The sequence below is a fragment of the Corvus moneduloides genome, chromosome 4 (assembly GCF_009650955.1).
Source record: "Corvus moneduloides isolate bCorMon1 chromosome 4, bCorMon1.pri, whole genome shotgun sequence".
In the NCBI taxonomy this organism is placed as follows: domain Eukaryota; kingdom Metazoa; phylum Chordata; class Aves; order Passeriformes; family Corvidae; genus Corvus; species Corvus moneduloides.
In genome coordinates, this window is record NC_045479.1 from 23,731,500 (window position 1) to 23,743,847 (window position 12,348).

General features: G+C 46.4%; 1 protein-coding gene across 1 annotated transcript in view; it reads right to left on the reverse strand.

Annotated features, from left to right (window-relative positions):
- Positions 1–11,619, reverse strand: part of TMEM184B (transmembrane protein 184B) — a 30,443-nt gene extending 18,824 nt beyond the window's left edge. The window contains exon 1 of the mRNA XM_032106765.1: positions 11,513–11,619. Coding sequence (XP_031962656.1) covers positions 11,513–11,515 — 3 coding nt within the window. The 5' untranslated portion in view covers positions 11,516–11,619. The remainder of the gene's footprint in view (positions 1–11,512) is intronic.
- Positions 11,620–12,348: the final 729 nt, after the last annotated feature.

Consider the following 12,348-nt stretch of genomic DNA (forward strand, 5'->3'; position numbering starts at 1 on the left):
ATCACAAGCAGGCAGCCATTGGTTGTATCCATTAGAAGAGCTGCTTCTGATGTGACTATCAAAGGGAACAGCATAATACTGCCTCCTTCTGATAACCTCCTAATATTTTTCGGAATAGCCCTTCTATAAAAGCCCAAGACATAGCTCTTACCCAGGCCTTTATGATCAGTGGATGGAAAGGGCTTTAGAAAGGCCAATGATCCATTGCCACAGTTTACAGCTGCAGCAGGGAAGGACACATCTGTCATCTACTGACAGGTTGTTACAGAACACGAAAGAGAACGTGTATTCACAGAGGAACTGCCCCAGCCTTGCTTCACCTGAAGACACACCACAAACTAGGGAACAGGTACCCAGTAAAAGCAGAGTGCCAGTAGCAAGTCCTTTCCACATGCACACTAAGATGTGCAAATGGCCCCTTTAGCACAGGCTTTTCCAGAACACACTCCTGTATCAGTGATGTGCAGCAGTCTGATGTTACCTTATGTCACACTCCACCTCCTTTTTGCTTTCTTCCATGGGGGAAAGAGGAAAATCCTGGGAAATACCCAGATTTGTTTAAGCATGTATTATCTTACTACAGGCGGAGTTGCACAACTGCTGTGCTTTATTTTATAAATTAATCATCAAACTTGGCTTTTCTTTGTTCTTTCCAGTTGTTGTTTTTCCAAAATATCCCTGCTCCAAGTTACAGCTTTCCATAACTGCATGTACAGTAGGATAATTCCTTTCCAGGCCTGATCAGTACAGGAAGTATCACTTAAGATTTGAGCTTCTAAGCATACACATACACACACTCTTCATTATCTGTTCTGTATCTAAATATTTGGAGAGATGGAGGCTGGGTGGAGATGTCACAAGTCAGCAAGGTTTTCACTGCTTTGAGAAGAAAGGGATTTCTACCCAAGTAACTTCTGAAGCAACTGAACACGCACAGTGCTGAGTGTGCTTCCACAAAGCTCAAAAAGGGCACATCTAAAATGAAATCAGAGCAGATGCACCTGTGGTTAACCTAGCTCTAAATAAAGTCCAGCCAGCTGCAGTCCTGCACATCCCAGTGCACTTTGGGAGCTATGCAAGACAGGAAGCTGCTAAGCCCTTCCTAAAGTTCATGGGGGGAGAGGATCTGTACAGCAGACCACAGGTGCCAGGAGGAACAGGACCTGGACCTCCGCACTCCAGACAATCAAACCACATCAATGGCACAGACCCAAATGCAGCATCCCTAACATCAGCAGAACCAAGGATCCAAAAGGGAATTCTTCTGTGTCTCTGCACTCATTCTAAAATAAATGGAAACAGCAAAACGTGATCAACAAGCATTTTGTCATGACAGGGGTTATGTATTCAGAAGCGAGGTCACTTATAAATTGAAGTTGTGTATGTAATCTTAACAATGCCCCGTTGTGATTACAAATCAACAGCCATTAATTGCATGATTGTGCATCATTCTTCACCTAATCCCCTTCAATTCACGGTCACTGAAATTAATACCTTTTTCCACCACTGTGTTCTGAAAGAAAATACACAAACTCTCTTACAAAACAGGGCTCTACATCGCCTACCCAAACCCCAAACCACCTCACCCCTGAGCACTCCCCTGATCTTTGGGGTTACCCCTGAAGACAGCTTTTTATCTCCTTGATGCCTTTTATTGGTTCTATGCATTAGTTTGCAGTTCATTCTCCTTGCTAGTGAAACATGAAGGAATGCTGTACTCCAAAATCCGCAAAATTAACATAAACCTTCCAAATTATCCCTTCTAATCTCCTCAAGTCCCACACATCATAGCTACAGCGACAGGTATAAGCAGTGCACAAAGCTGTTACGAAATACTACTGTATGCAAGAAGCTGAATCTGTAAGAGCAATTCTGGTCTATACTTAAGAAGCAGGTAACAGCACAGATGACTGGAGCCTTAACCAGGAGAGTGGATTTCAGTTCATCCACTACCACCAGCTCAGTCCGCTAGCTCCTCTTCTACCTTGTTAAAAACAGCACCATGAGGGTGGGCTGTGGCAAGCCTCTCAACAGGCCTTGCTTCTGAGATGCCTCTTCCCCACTGTGCAACAGGACACAAGCCCGGCAAAGGTGGTGCCTGGGAACATGTCACAACAAAAATACTGCCTTGAGAAGCTACGGATCCAGTACCTTGGTATCAGCAGCTTCCCTCTTACCTGACACTGTGAATGTGTTTTGACACTTATTTCTTGGACATCTACCTTCATCACAGCCCAAGTCAGTGCCACAACTCATCTTCCTGCTTCCTCTCATGCTTGGGTAAAAAGGTACTTTCCAACAGCCACAAAGCTATTCCCTATTCACCTCCATCTTCCCCACTACTTTGCTACTTCAGTTGTGCAACGACCTGACACCGGTCAGGCTCCTGGCTGGGATCTCTTTCCTGGTGCTCCTCCCAGCTGGCTGTATTTCTCTGTTGTTTCTTGCGCATTTTAAGCTCCCTGGGACAACCATCTTTTTGTTCTCTGTCCATACAGTTCCCAGCACTGCAAGGTACCAAACCATGAGGAAAGCGCTTGACGCTACCGTATGTCAAATTAGGGACATTTAGAAACCTGAATTACCAATGTGATACAAATCAATCTAATGCATAATAAATTTTGAAGCGTTTCTTAATCTTCCGCCATATCCTGTGTTCTCTGCCCACCTCTTTCATCTCCACCTCTTGCTTCCAGTTCAAGGGAGAGTAAAGTTCCTTGCACACTTATTCTCCCTCTCTGGAGAGCTCTCCTAAATATATCAAAGGAAAATATTTCAACACTTCTAAACTTCACTCTTGGAGCTTTCCCCATCTCCAAGTGACTACCTTGCTCCCCCCGGAGGTAGCCTGCAATATAACAGGACCAGTACAGAAAGCCAGGAAAAGCACTAAACTTTGGGAACTGGAAACAAAGCACACATAAAAGTACATCCAGGTAAACACACAGGGCTTTCAGACATAGGTTAGGTGTATTCCAGGATACCCACAGGAAACCTGGTTTAGAGCTCGTATGATTCTTCTACATGGGCTACAGGAGTTTCTGGCAGTGCTGAGGTCTGTGTGAGGTCTGTACACAACCACTTCCCAAGATGGACAGCAGAGCCCCCATCCCCTACAAGCTGTCACCTGTTCCTGCCCAGATGACATTACAAGTTATGCACGTTAGAGCAAGACAAGGCCTTGTGCTACCGGGGCATTAGCTTAAACACCAACCTAGTGCTTCTTACACTTATCTACACATCTTCTGGAAGCACTTCACGAGTATTAGAGGGTGCTCTCAATGCAAGGTGGCGAAAACAAAACAAAGCCTGTACTATTACTACCAAGATAGCTATCCTGATAAAAACCTGGAGATGCAAAACACTGTTCCTAAGATCCTTGGAAGCTCCAAACAGCATGGGGACCAGTTCTCTTAGAGACACCACACAGATGTGAAGTAGCAGCAATGCGTCCACATGGCCTGCATCCACAGAAAAAACAGCAGCACACTAATTCTCCATTAGAAGCAGATCGCCAGTCCTGTATCTTTTGGAAACAGAGATCTTCTGTCTCCAACATTAACATGGCAGTTTCTTCTGCTGAAAATAAACTCAGAACAGAAAACAGACAGGATGTGGCAAAAGTGAAAACAAAAAGTTCATTTTTGGCTTGCATAAAGGCATGGAAAATGTTACCACTAAGGAGGAGCTATTTCTACATAAACAAACATAAATATGAAAACCTCATTTCTGATGCAACAAAAGTGGTGTAAGAGGAGGGAAGAAACCATGGGGTTTATCTGAACACATATTCAACCACAATCTAATGAAGGAGGAGGTGTCTGCCTGCTCTGAGCAAGACCTACCCCAGTGCCAATAGGAAAAGAGCCCCACACGACAGGACTCGGAAGCTGTTCTCTCCCATCTGCAAATACAATCTGTGTTTTTAAAATAGATCATCTCATCTGAGGCTGAAAGTATTTAATTTCTAAACTGCTGAGCGAGCAGAGAACGATACACAAAGCTATCCCATGAAAGAGTCTTAACAGCTAAGCCTCCTTCTGCTGTTCAAGACACAAACCAAAAAAACACACACAACCTGGCTGCAAGGTTCTCCTGGAGAGCTACGAGACAAGAAAGTGTTCTTCCTTAAAACTTAATCCACACTTACATTGCTTTAAATATCCACTGCACTGAACTTTGTTAAAATACCACAAAACCATTTTCCATTCCCCTCAAATTATTATGCCTCCAAGAGTTTCTCCACTAAATTATCTTTATTCTGGATCCAAAAAGGCCAATACAGAAGTGCCATGCAGTAGATAAATCAAAGCCTGAGCTTTCTGCATCTATTAGGACACAAGCAAGAGCTTTATATTAGTGAAAGCAGCAGCTTAATGTTTTTTGACAATGTGCCCTAGACTTACAAGGAATACAAAAACACAGGACAAAATGGTTCAAGGTTTATTTTAGACTATTTTAATTATAACAATGCTCAGAATTGCCAACTGGGACCAGCTCTCTCTATCATGCTAGGTATATATGATAAATAATTAATTTAAGGTCTTTTCAACACCCAAAGGGATGGCATCACCAGCTGAAATGGTAAAAGAGAGGAAAAGGAGCAGGTAGATAGGACAAAATAGCACTACACAGTAAGAGAGTCACTGGCACAGCTGAAATCAGTGATAGCAATCCAAGAAAAATTAAACACTTTTACATTTATTACTTCTTAAAATGCTTTTGCTCTCTGGGGTGGCATCTAGTTTACTGAGCTATGAGACATGAAAAGGTCCCAACAGTGCATTTTTAAGCTCTCCAGCAGCACTCCCAAAACAATCGGAGTTAAGTATGTGACCTGGCATGCAATTTTAACCAGTACAGCTCATTTACATTTTACTGCTCATGCTGGGCAAAGCTTTCTTAACTCCAAGTTGGTGAAAGTCCCCCCACAACACACACTTGACACACAGGCACACATAGGTAACTCTGAACACACATGAGCAACACTGCGCTCAGTCACAAGACAAGCACTCACCAGACTTACAAGCACACGCACTGCTTGCATCTACAGTTACTGCACTCCATGTCAGCTTAATGCACTTGTCTGCCTGCACAACAAATGCAGATCCAAATGCAGTTCTCCTCAATGTTATTTCTTTAGAGGAGTGAGCAGTCTGAGGAGATGGCCCAGTCACAATTTCACAGCTGTTGGTACAGTCAGTGAAACAAGAGAAAAGTGTCACTGGGACAGAAGACCAGTAGCATCAGCAAGAGTGGAGCAGGGAGCCATTAGCTCAGAAGCAGAAGGCAGAGAAATCAGGCACCTAAAGAAGACCAAACCACAGGGCAAGGTACACACCCACTAAGTCACATTCAAGAGATGATCCAATGCCTACATACACACAAGACCGCAATGTACACACAAACAATTTCACCTTCAGCAAGGTCACATCCCCACTTTTCTCATTTTAGGGAAGTTAAAATCAGAAAATACCACAAAAATCTTCTCCACTTTCAGCTCACATGGCCCCCACCCATTTTGCTAGCCCATAGTCATCCCAAGAGAAGCTTCCCCTCCCCATGCATCCATTAAAAAACTCAGAATCAACAACAAAACCCTTTTACCCTGAGCCATGCACTCTTCTTTCCAGAGTTTTTTTCTGCTCTATTAATTTCTGTTGTCTCACTGTATTCGCACAGCCCTCCTCCCCCCACTCCCCCCATCCTCCTCCTCCACCTCTTTTTTTTTTTTTTTTTGTGGACTGACCCACATTGTGATAGGTCAACATCCAGTCCCTTTTTTGGAAGGGGACAGGAAAAAGAGAGAAAGGGGGAGGGAGAGGAGGAGAAGGGATGTTCCCCAACCTTCCAACCGCTCCTTTGAGAACAGGATCAAACACACTTGGGCCAAGCACTGTGTCCCTTTCCCATACTCCCAACAGCCCCACTCCACACAAACCAGGCAAGGTTTTTTTTCTCTCCCAGGGGAGAAACACAGAAAGACTATAGATATTCTGCAGAGGGGAAAGAGGCAAGAAGAAAAAAAGATGTGTTGTAAACAGTTGCGTCCCACATGACAGAGGATGTTTGCACTGCATTTTCCAAACTCTCAAGAACAAAGTCAAATCAGAACTTATTCCACTACCACTTGCATTCATTGTTTCCCACCTCCAAGTGCCAAGACAGGGTAGACAACAGTTTTAAAGTTACCACAGTGTATACAGTTTCTTTAAGAAGAATCAGAACTCAAACTCTACAGCAGCATGGAAAAGTATTGAACTTGTGGCAGTCACGCACAAAGCAAGTTTTTCTAATACACTAGAGTATACTTTTCCACGCAGAACATGACATATAGAATCTACCAGATCAGATCCATACTTCGACTTAGCAAGTAAATGAGCTGAAAGAACCCAGACATCTTATCACAGGTCTAGGCAACTGTGCAGTGGTGCCTATGAGGGCAGTGGCACATCTGACTTCCCTAGCAATCATTCTCTGATGCAGACATGCAGCAGTGATAAGCACTGCAGAAGTAAAATCAGTGATTCTCCACAAAGCACCCAAGGCCACACTCACTATAAAGCCATTCTGTTATTGCTACAATAACAAGTGATTGGTTTGGTTTTGTTCGTGCCTTGTTGTTCTTCTTTTCTTTCTTTTTTTTTTTTTTAACCTCTGGACATAAGACACAAACATCCTTCTTAATTCCCCAAAACCACGAACTTCTAATTTCATTGCTCCTATCTAACACTAGCCCCTCCACACTCGTCTCCTGCCCTGCTACTTCATCAAGAAAAATTTAAATCCTACAGAGGCAAAAGCTTTGGAAAGCAGAATTAGGACCTTTATATTTCTCTGTATTCCTGGACTCATGGGAGTCACTATCCCAAAAGCCATTAGCAGCAATGCATTTTCTCTATACAGAAAAAAAAACTACACCAAGCATCAGCCTGAGAGGGTGCAGCCTTAAAAAAAGGAAAAAACTTAAACCCAGTATTTCCAGACATCGTGACACTAAATTACCTGGTTGCATGAAGTTGCCTGAAAGGGAATTTATATGAATGACTTTTGGCTTAAGACTCTTGTAAAATCAGTGCCATCACAAAGTCATGGGGGGGGGGGGGGGGGAGGAAGTCTGTAAGTCAGGAGAGTTTGGAGGAGGAGAGAATGCACTCCCAGCTGGTGGGACAATTAGCTGCAAATAGCTTCACCCACCACTAACTAGTCTTTCCTAGCAAAACTGGCAAGGACGAGACAGGATGTGGTGAGCCATGAATATAAATTCACTCACTTCTAACCCGCCTTCTAAGGTGACTGACTTGTCCGTGTTCATTTCAAGTAACCTGGACAGACGCACAGCTACATTACTGCTGCCTAGGCTGTATCTGTGTTGGAGACAACCAGGCAGCTGCAGGCTCCCAAGCGATCAGCTCAGCAGCCTCCAATAGCATCCATGTCATGTTCTGCAGCCTGAGGAGGGAACACTGGATCGGCAAGGTCAGCTTTTAAGGCATTATTTCATCTCATCTCCTTCTTGAAGCCTCACTGCTGCACTACATAACATGTTGCAGTCATTTTCTTTGCTGAATCAGAGGGACCATTTCTTATTAGCAAATTGATCGGGGGCCACACGTACAAAATACCCAAGCAGAGATGGACATTTTGGGGCTAGACACAAAAAATGTGAGGCTGTAAAACCAACTCTCTATGCTCTTGGTCACTCTTCATTATACAACATCCTCAAATAGCTGATACTTTCAGTATCATCAGATTCCCAGGCACTGTGACTGTAAGATAGTAACAGCAACATTCCCATCCTTTCAACATAGAGACAGACTTGTGGGTGGGGAGACAAATATCCAGCTACTGTATGGGTTAATACTGCAGGTAGAACGTCAGTTATTTCCCTTTTCAGGTTTCCTGTGAATTATGCCCCTCAGGGGCTATAAAAGACCTCGTCAAACCCAGATACAGCACAGTTCCTGAGCAGCTTGCCTATACACTGCATTTTCCCTGGACACAGCTTGCTCTGTTGCCTTCCCAGACATGTTATACTTACACCATCAGGAACAAAAACCCCATGGAGGCTGACCTGATTTTTAAAGAGAGAAAACCTGGCTATGAGCGAGTACTCCAGCCTCTGCCTCTTTTTAGAAGAGGGAGACTCTGAGGTGAGACTCCTGGAGGATGCCTGCAACTCACTGCTTTAGCTGGCAGAATTTCACTTCCAAAACTGTCCTGGGGAATTGCTGCTCTGAAAACAAGCCCAGTTGTTCTCCCCAAAAGTAGTCCATAAAAGGGGAAAAAAAAAAAAACAACAAACCAAAAAAGAAAAATAGACCAAAATGGGAGAGAAAAAAGAAAGGAAAAAAAAAAAGAAAATAAACACCCCCAAACCCCTTACTATAAGTGTGTTTTCAGTTCAAGGACTGTAATATTTTACAGTTGTTTCAGCTAAGTGTTTCAATCCATCTTATCACAGTGTCAAACTGCTTTCAGAGTCCCAAGTATTCTGGTAGGGTGTGAGGTCCTGACAGGAAACCACTCTTCCACCACAAGAAAGCAAACCCCAATGAGACTGGGAAGAAGTGAGAAGAGCACACAACAGACACAGCGCTCCAAGCGAACGGCTGGGCAAGTCAGCACACAAAACTCCAACCCAGTGCTATTCTCTACAGCACCTCAAATTTCCAGGGCCTCAGCAAGCACAATCAATCACAAACTCTAAAGCAGAGAAGAGCTTCTGCCCCCAGCCAGGGCCGTTCAATAACACACAGCTGCTTTGTTACACGGGCAGCCAGCAGCAGGCGTGTACTAGAAAAGCTCTACTGTACAAAGGTTAAATGCAATTTCTCTCTGAGGCTGTGCTATCTTCTTCATATCGTAGACAGACCAACCCGTACATTCACTGCTGCTTTCCCTGGTTTCCTCAAGTTTAGGCTGCAAACACTGAGAAAACAAGTAATAGCAGTGGCTCTTCAGAATCAACAAGTCTGATTTGAAACTTCGTGTTTTACTTCAACCTTCATTCAATACAACACTGGGCTCTTGAAGCAGCTAGGACCAAACAACAAACATCTCCTGAGGAATTCACTGTTTCCACCAGACATTGCTGCAAGAGCTCAAAGATACCCTTTGAGCTGCTGGAAAATGAAACAGGCCCTTCTGCTAGAAGGAGCAGGTAACAGTTTATCTCCCTCAATGCAAACATAAGCCAATTAAAAATGAAACCACAACAGGAAGGGAGAAGGAATGAAGCGTAAGCTCCTCACGTGGAAATTAAAAGGTTGTCATCTTATGTCAAAACATGATTATTAGATGTTTCAGTTAATTCAGCAGTAGAACTGGGTAGAAAAAGGAGCTACCTTTTTTGAGGGGGGAGGAGGTGTTTTAAAAGTTATTTAGTGCTAGAAAAAAACCCCACCCACCCTTCCTTTATCCATGAGAAGAAAAGAACCCTAATCCCACAATTAGCAAAAGCTCACCTCCCAGCCTGCTACCAGCAAACAGGCAAAGAAGCTGACAGAGAACAAGGCAGATTTCTAGCCGGATTCTCTCAAATGCTTAGAGACCAGACAGCTCAGAATGCTTTCATTATGCCAAATCAGCCAGTCACACTGAACTCATTTTCTGACCAGTTTATCTAAGAACCTTCCCCTTTTGACTGCCACGTGTCCCAAGGAGACAGACAAACTAAAGTCCAAAAGATGCCCAGTGTTGGGAGGTGCTCATGCCTTTGCCCCACATCTCCAAAACACGACTCGTTCAAGTGCTCTGAGACCTGAGCAGAATACAAAGAAAAACATCTGCCCACACCACCGAGCTGGTCAGAAACGCTGACTTCAATAGTAAAGCTTCCCAATCATTTTACAGCAAGACCAAATCACTCCTGCTCCACATGCAGAGGCACCCACCTGCTGCTTAAGGTTTACAGCACAACCATAATAATGATGGTATTAAGGACCTAAAAACCTGCTCCTCTAAGCCAGAGCAGCTTTGAAGCCCATTTTCTTGGGGACAATGGTGCAGAAAAAGTCAGAAGAAGGCCTTTCTGGCGTACCTTCACTGTAAGAAAAGCTCTCTCTAAAACCTTATTGTTTAGTATTTAGTCAACATCCTAAAAGCATGAGAGCTTATTTTTTTCCCCAACAGTATCACACAAATACAAACCTTTAGTATTAGAAACCTGAATAACACGAACATTTCTAGAGAAATCTGTGTTCCCTTTTAGGGAGGCTGCTAAGCTCTTAGACCAAAGGGTAACATCCAGCAATACAAGTTCCAAGGCACAGTTAACTGCTGTATTAAATGAGCCAAGTCTTCGTTAGTGGGATGTATGCTCTATTACATTTTCATCGATTGTTTTCTTTTCCTTGCAGGATAGGAAAGCCATTTCTATTCATCCTATTAGCCTTTGCTCTATTATTGATCAGTGTCTTCTAATTTTAACAGAGGTAAACAGTGTTCTCTCCCAGGAAACCTGTCTTTATGCCTTCAATAATTACTCCTGTTCAAGCTCCTTACAGGGCAAGAACAATTTCAAACTTTCTGTAAGCAGGAACCATCTTCACTATTTCCTCTAGATTTCCCACTCCTCCTCCTCCACCCACTCTTGACAGCTTCAGTGTTCCAGGCAGCTTTCATAGAGCTGTCCCTGAAATCACTCTAGTCCCTTTCCACAATTCATCAGAACTCAGTCACGCACATGTTCTACCAAAGCCTTCCTTCCATTATACGCTGCAGCTGCCAAGGCTGAATTTAGCCCTCACAGAGCAACTAACATTTCGAGACACCATGAACATCCAAACAAGACCCACCACAACTCAACTACAAAGAGAACACAGGCACAGTAACAGCCTCCTCACAAACCTACCACACCAGCACATGCACGAGGTGTCCGTCAGTCCACCTCGTCTGAGCCACAGGAAGCCCAGCAAACACAAACCTGCTGCCCACCACGTTATTGCAGTCTACCGAGCTCCCAGCCCACCCAGGGCCAGACACACCCGTGCAGCCAGTGACACCCACCCAGCGCCACCAAGGAGCGCGACAGCGCCGGGGAACGCGGGGGCTGTGCTGGTGCGTGTGTGTGCACAGGGAGAGCGGGACAGCTGCAGCAAGGACGGGCTGCGGGGTGGGAAGGAGAGGAAGGAATTGGGTGGGCTGCACCAAAGGTGGGGGCGAGGCTGTGGGTAGACGCGGGGCTGGGGGCGGTGTGTGTGTGTGTAGGTATGGAGGCCATGCGGGAGGAATGTGCGCGGAGGGGGAATGGTGGGGTCAGCCCTGAGGAGAAGGGAGCGCACACCGGGAGGGAACGGGGCGGAGGGCTGAGGGCGGACGGGCGTAGTAGCGCGGGCCACGCCGGGGAACGGGAGGAGGAACTGGGGGGGAGCGGGAATCGCGACCACATCGGGCCGGCGCGGGGCGCAAGGTGAGTTCGTGGGCGCCTCAACGAGCCGCCCCCGCGCCAGCGCGGCCCCTCCGGCCCGGCCCGGCCCGCGCGCCCGCAGCCGCCCCCGCCACGTCTTACCATGCAGCGGGTGGGCGGGCGCGGCCCAGCCCGGTGGGGCGAGGAGGGGTCGGGTCGAGCCCTGCCCCGCTGCCCCGCGGGCGGCGCCGGCACCGGCGCGGGGACGCGGAGGCCTCAGGAGCCCATGGCGACGCCGGGCCCGGCCCGGCCCTCCCTCCGCGCCTGCGCACGGCACCGCGCGCCCCGCCCACTGCCCGCGCGGGAGGGGGAACAGGGTGACGTCACCGCTCCTCTCTTAAAGGGGCAGCGCCGCCGGGGCGGGGGGAGCGGAGTTGTTCCGCAGCGCCGGACGGAGGGATGAGCTTCCCGGAGCCGGGCACCCGGGCGGTCCAGCGATCCTGCAACTCTGTTCGCCCGCCAGGCCGCCTAAGGGCAGTACTGGCCACAGGAAGATCCTGCCCCAGGCAGATTTCCACCTCGACCTCAGCGCCGTTTTCCCACAAACTCCGAGTGAAACAAACATACGCAGAGGTGTCGGAAACCAAAACCGTGCCTCTACTCAAGCCCGAGCAAGGCACTTTGAGTCTAAAAAAAAAAAAAAAAAAAGGCAAACAAAGAAGCCAGACGCACCACGCCCTAGAACGTGAACGTTTAATACGACTGTGTTAGCAAAAGGAGGTGCCATGCTACCCGAGATAAGGTTGACGATTTTCTCCTTTTCTCCTGCTGCTTTAGAAGTCCGCTTGCCCTCTTGAAACACAGATGCACCCCTGGAGCTGCTACCCCCACATGTCCCAAAATGGCAGTGCATTCCCCCTCTGTCCCAAGCCAGAACTCCTACCCCAAAGGCACTCACTGCTCCTGGACCCTGCCAGATGACGGCTCTGCTGCCTCCA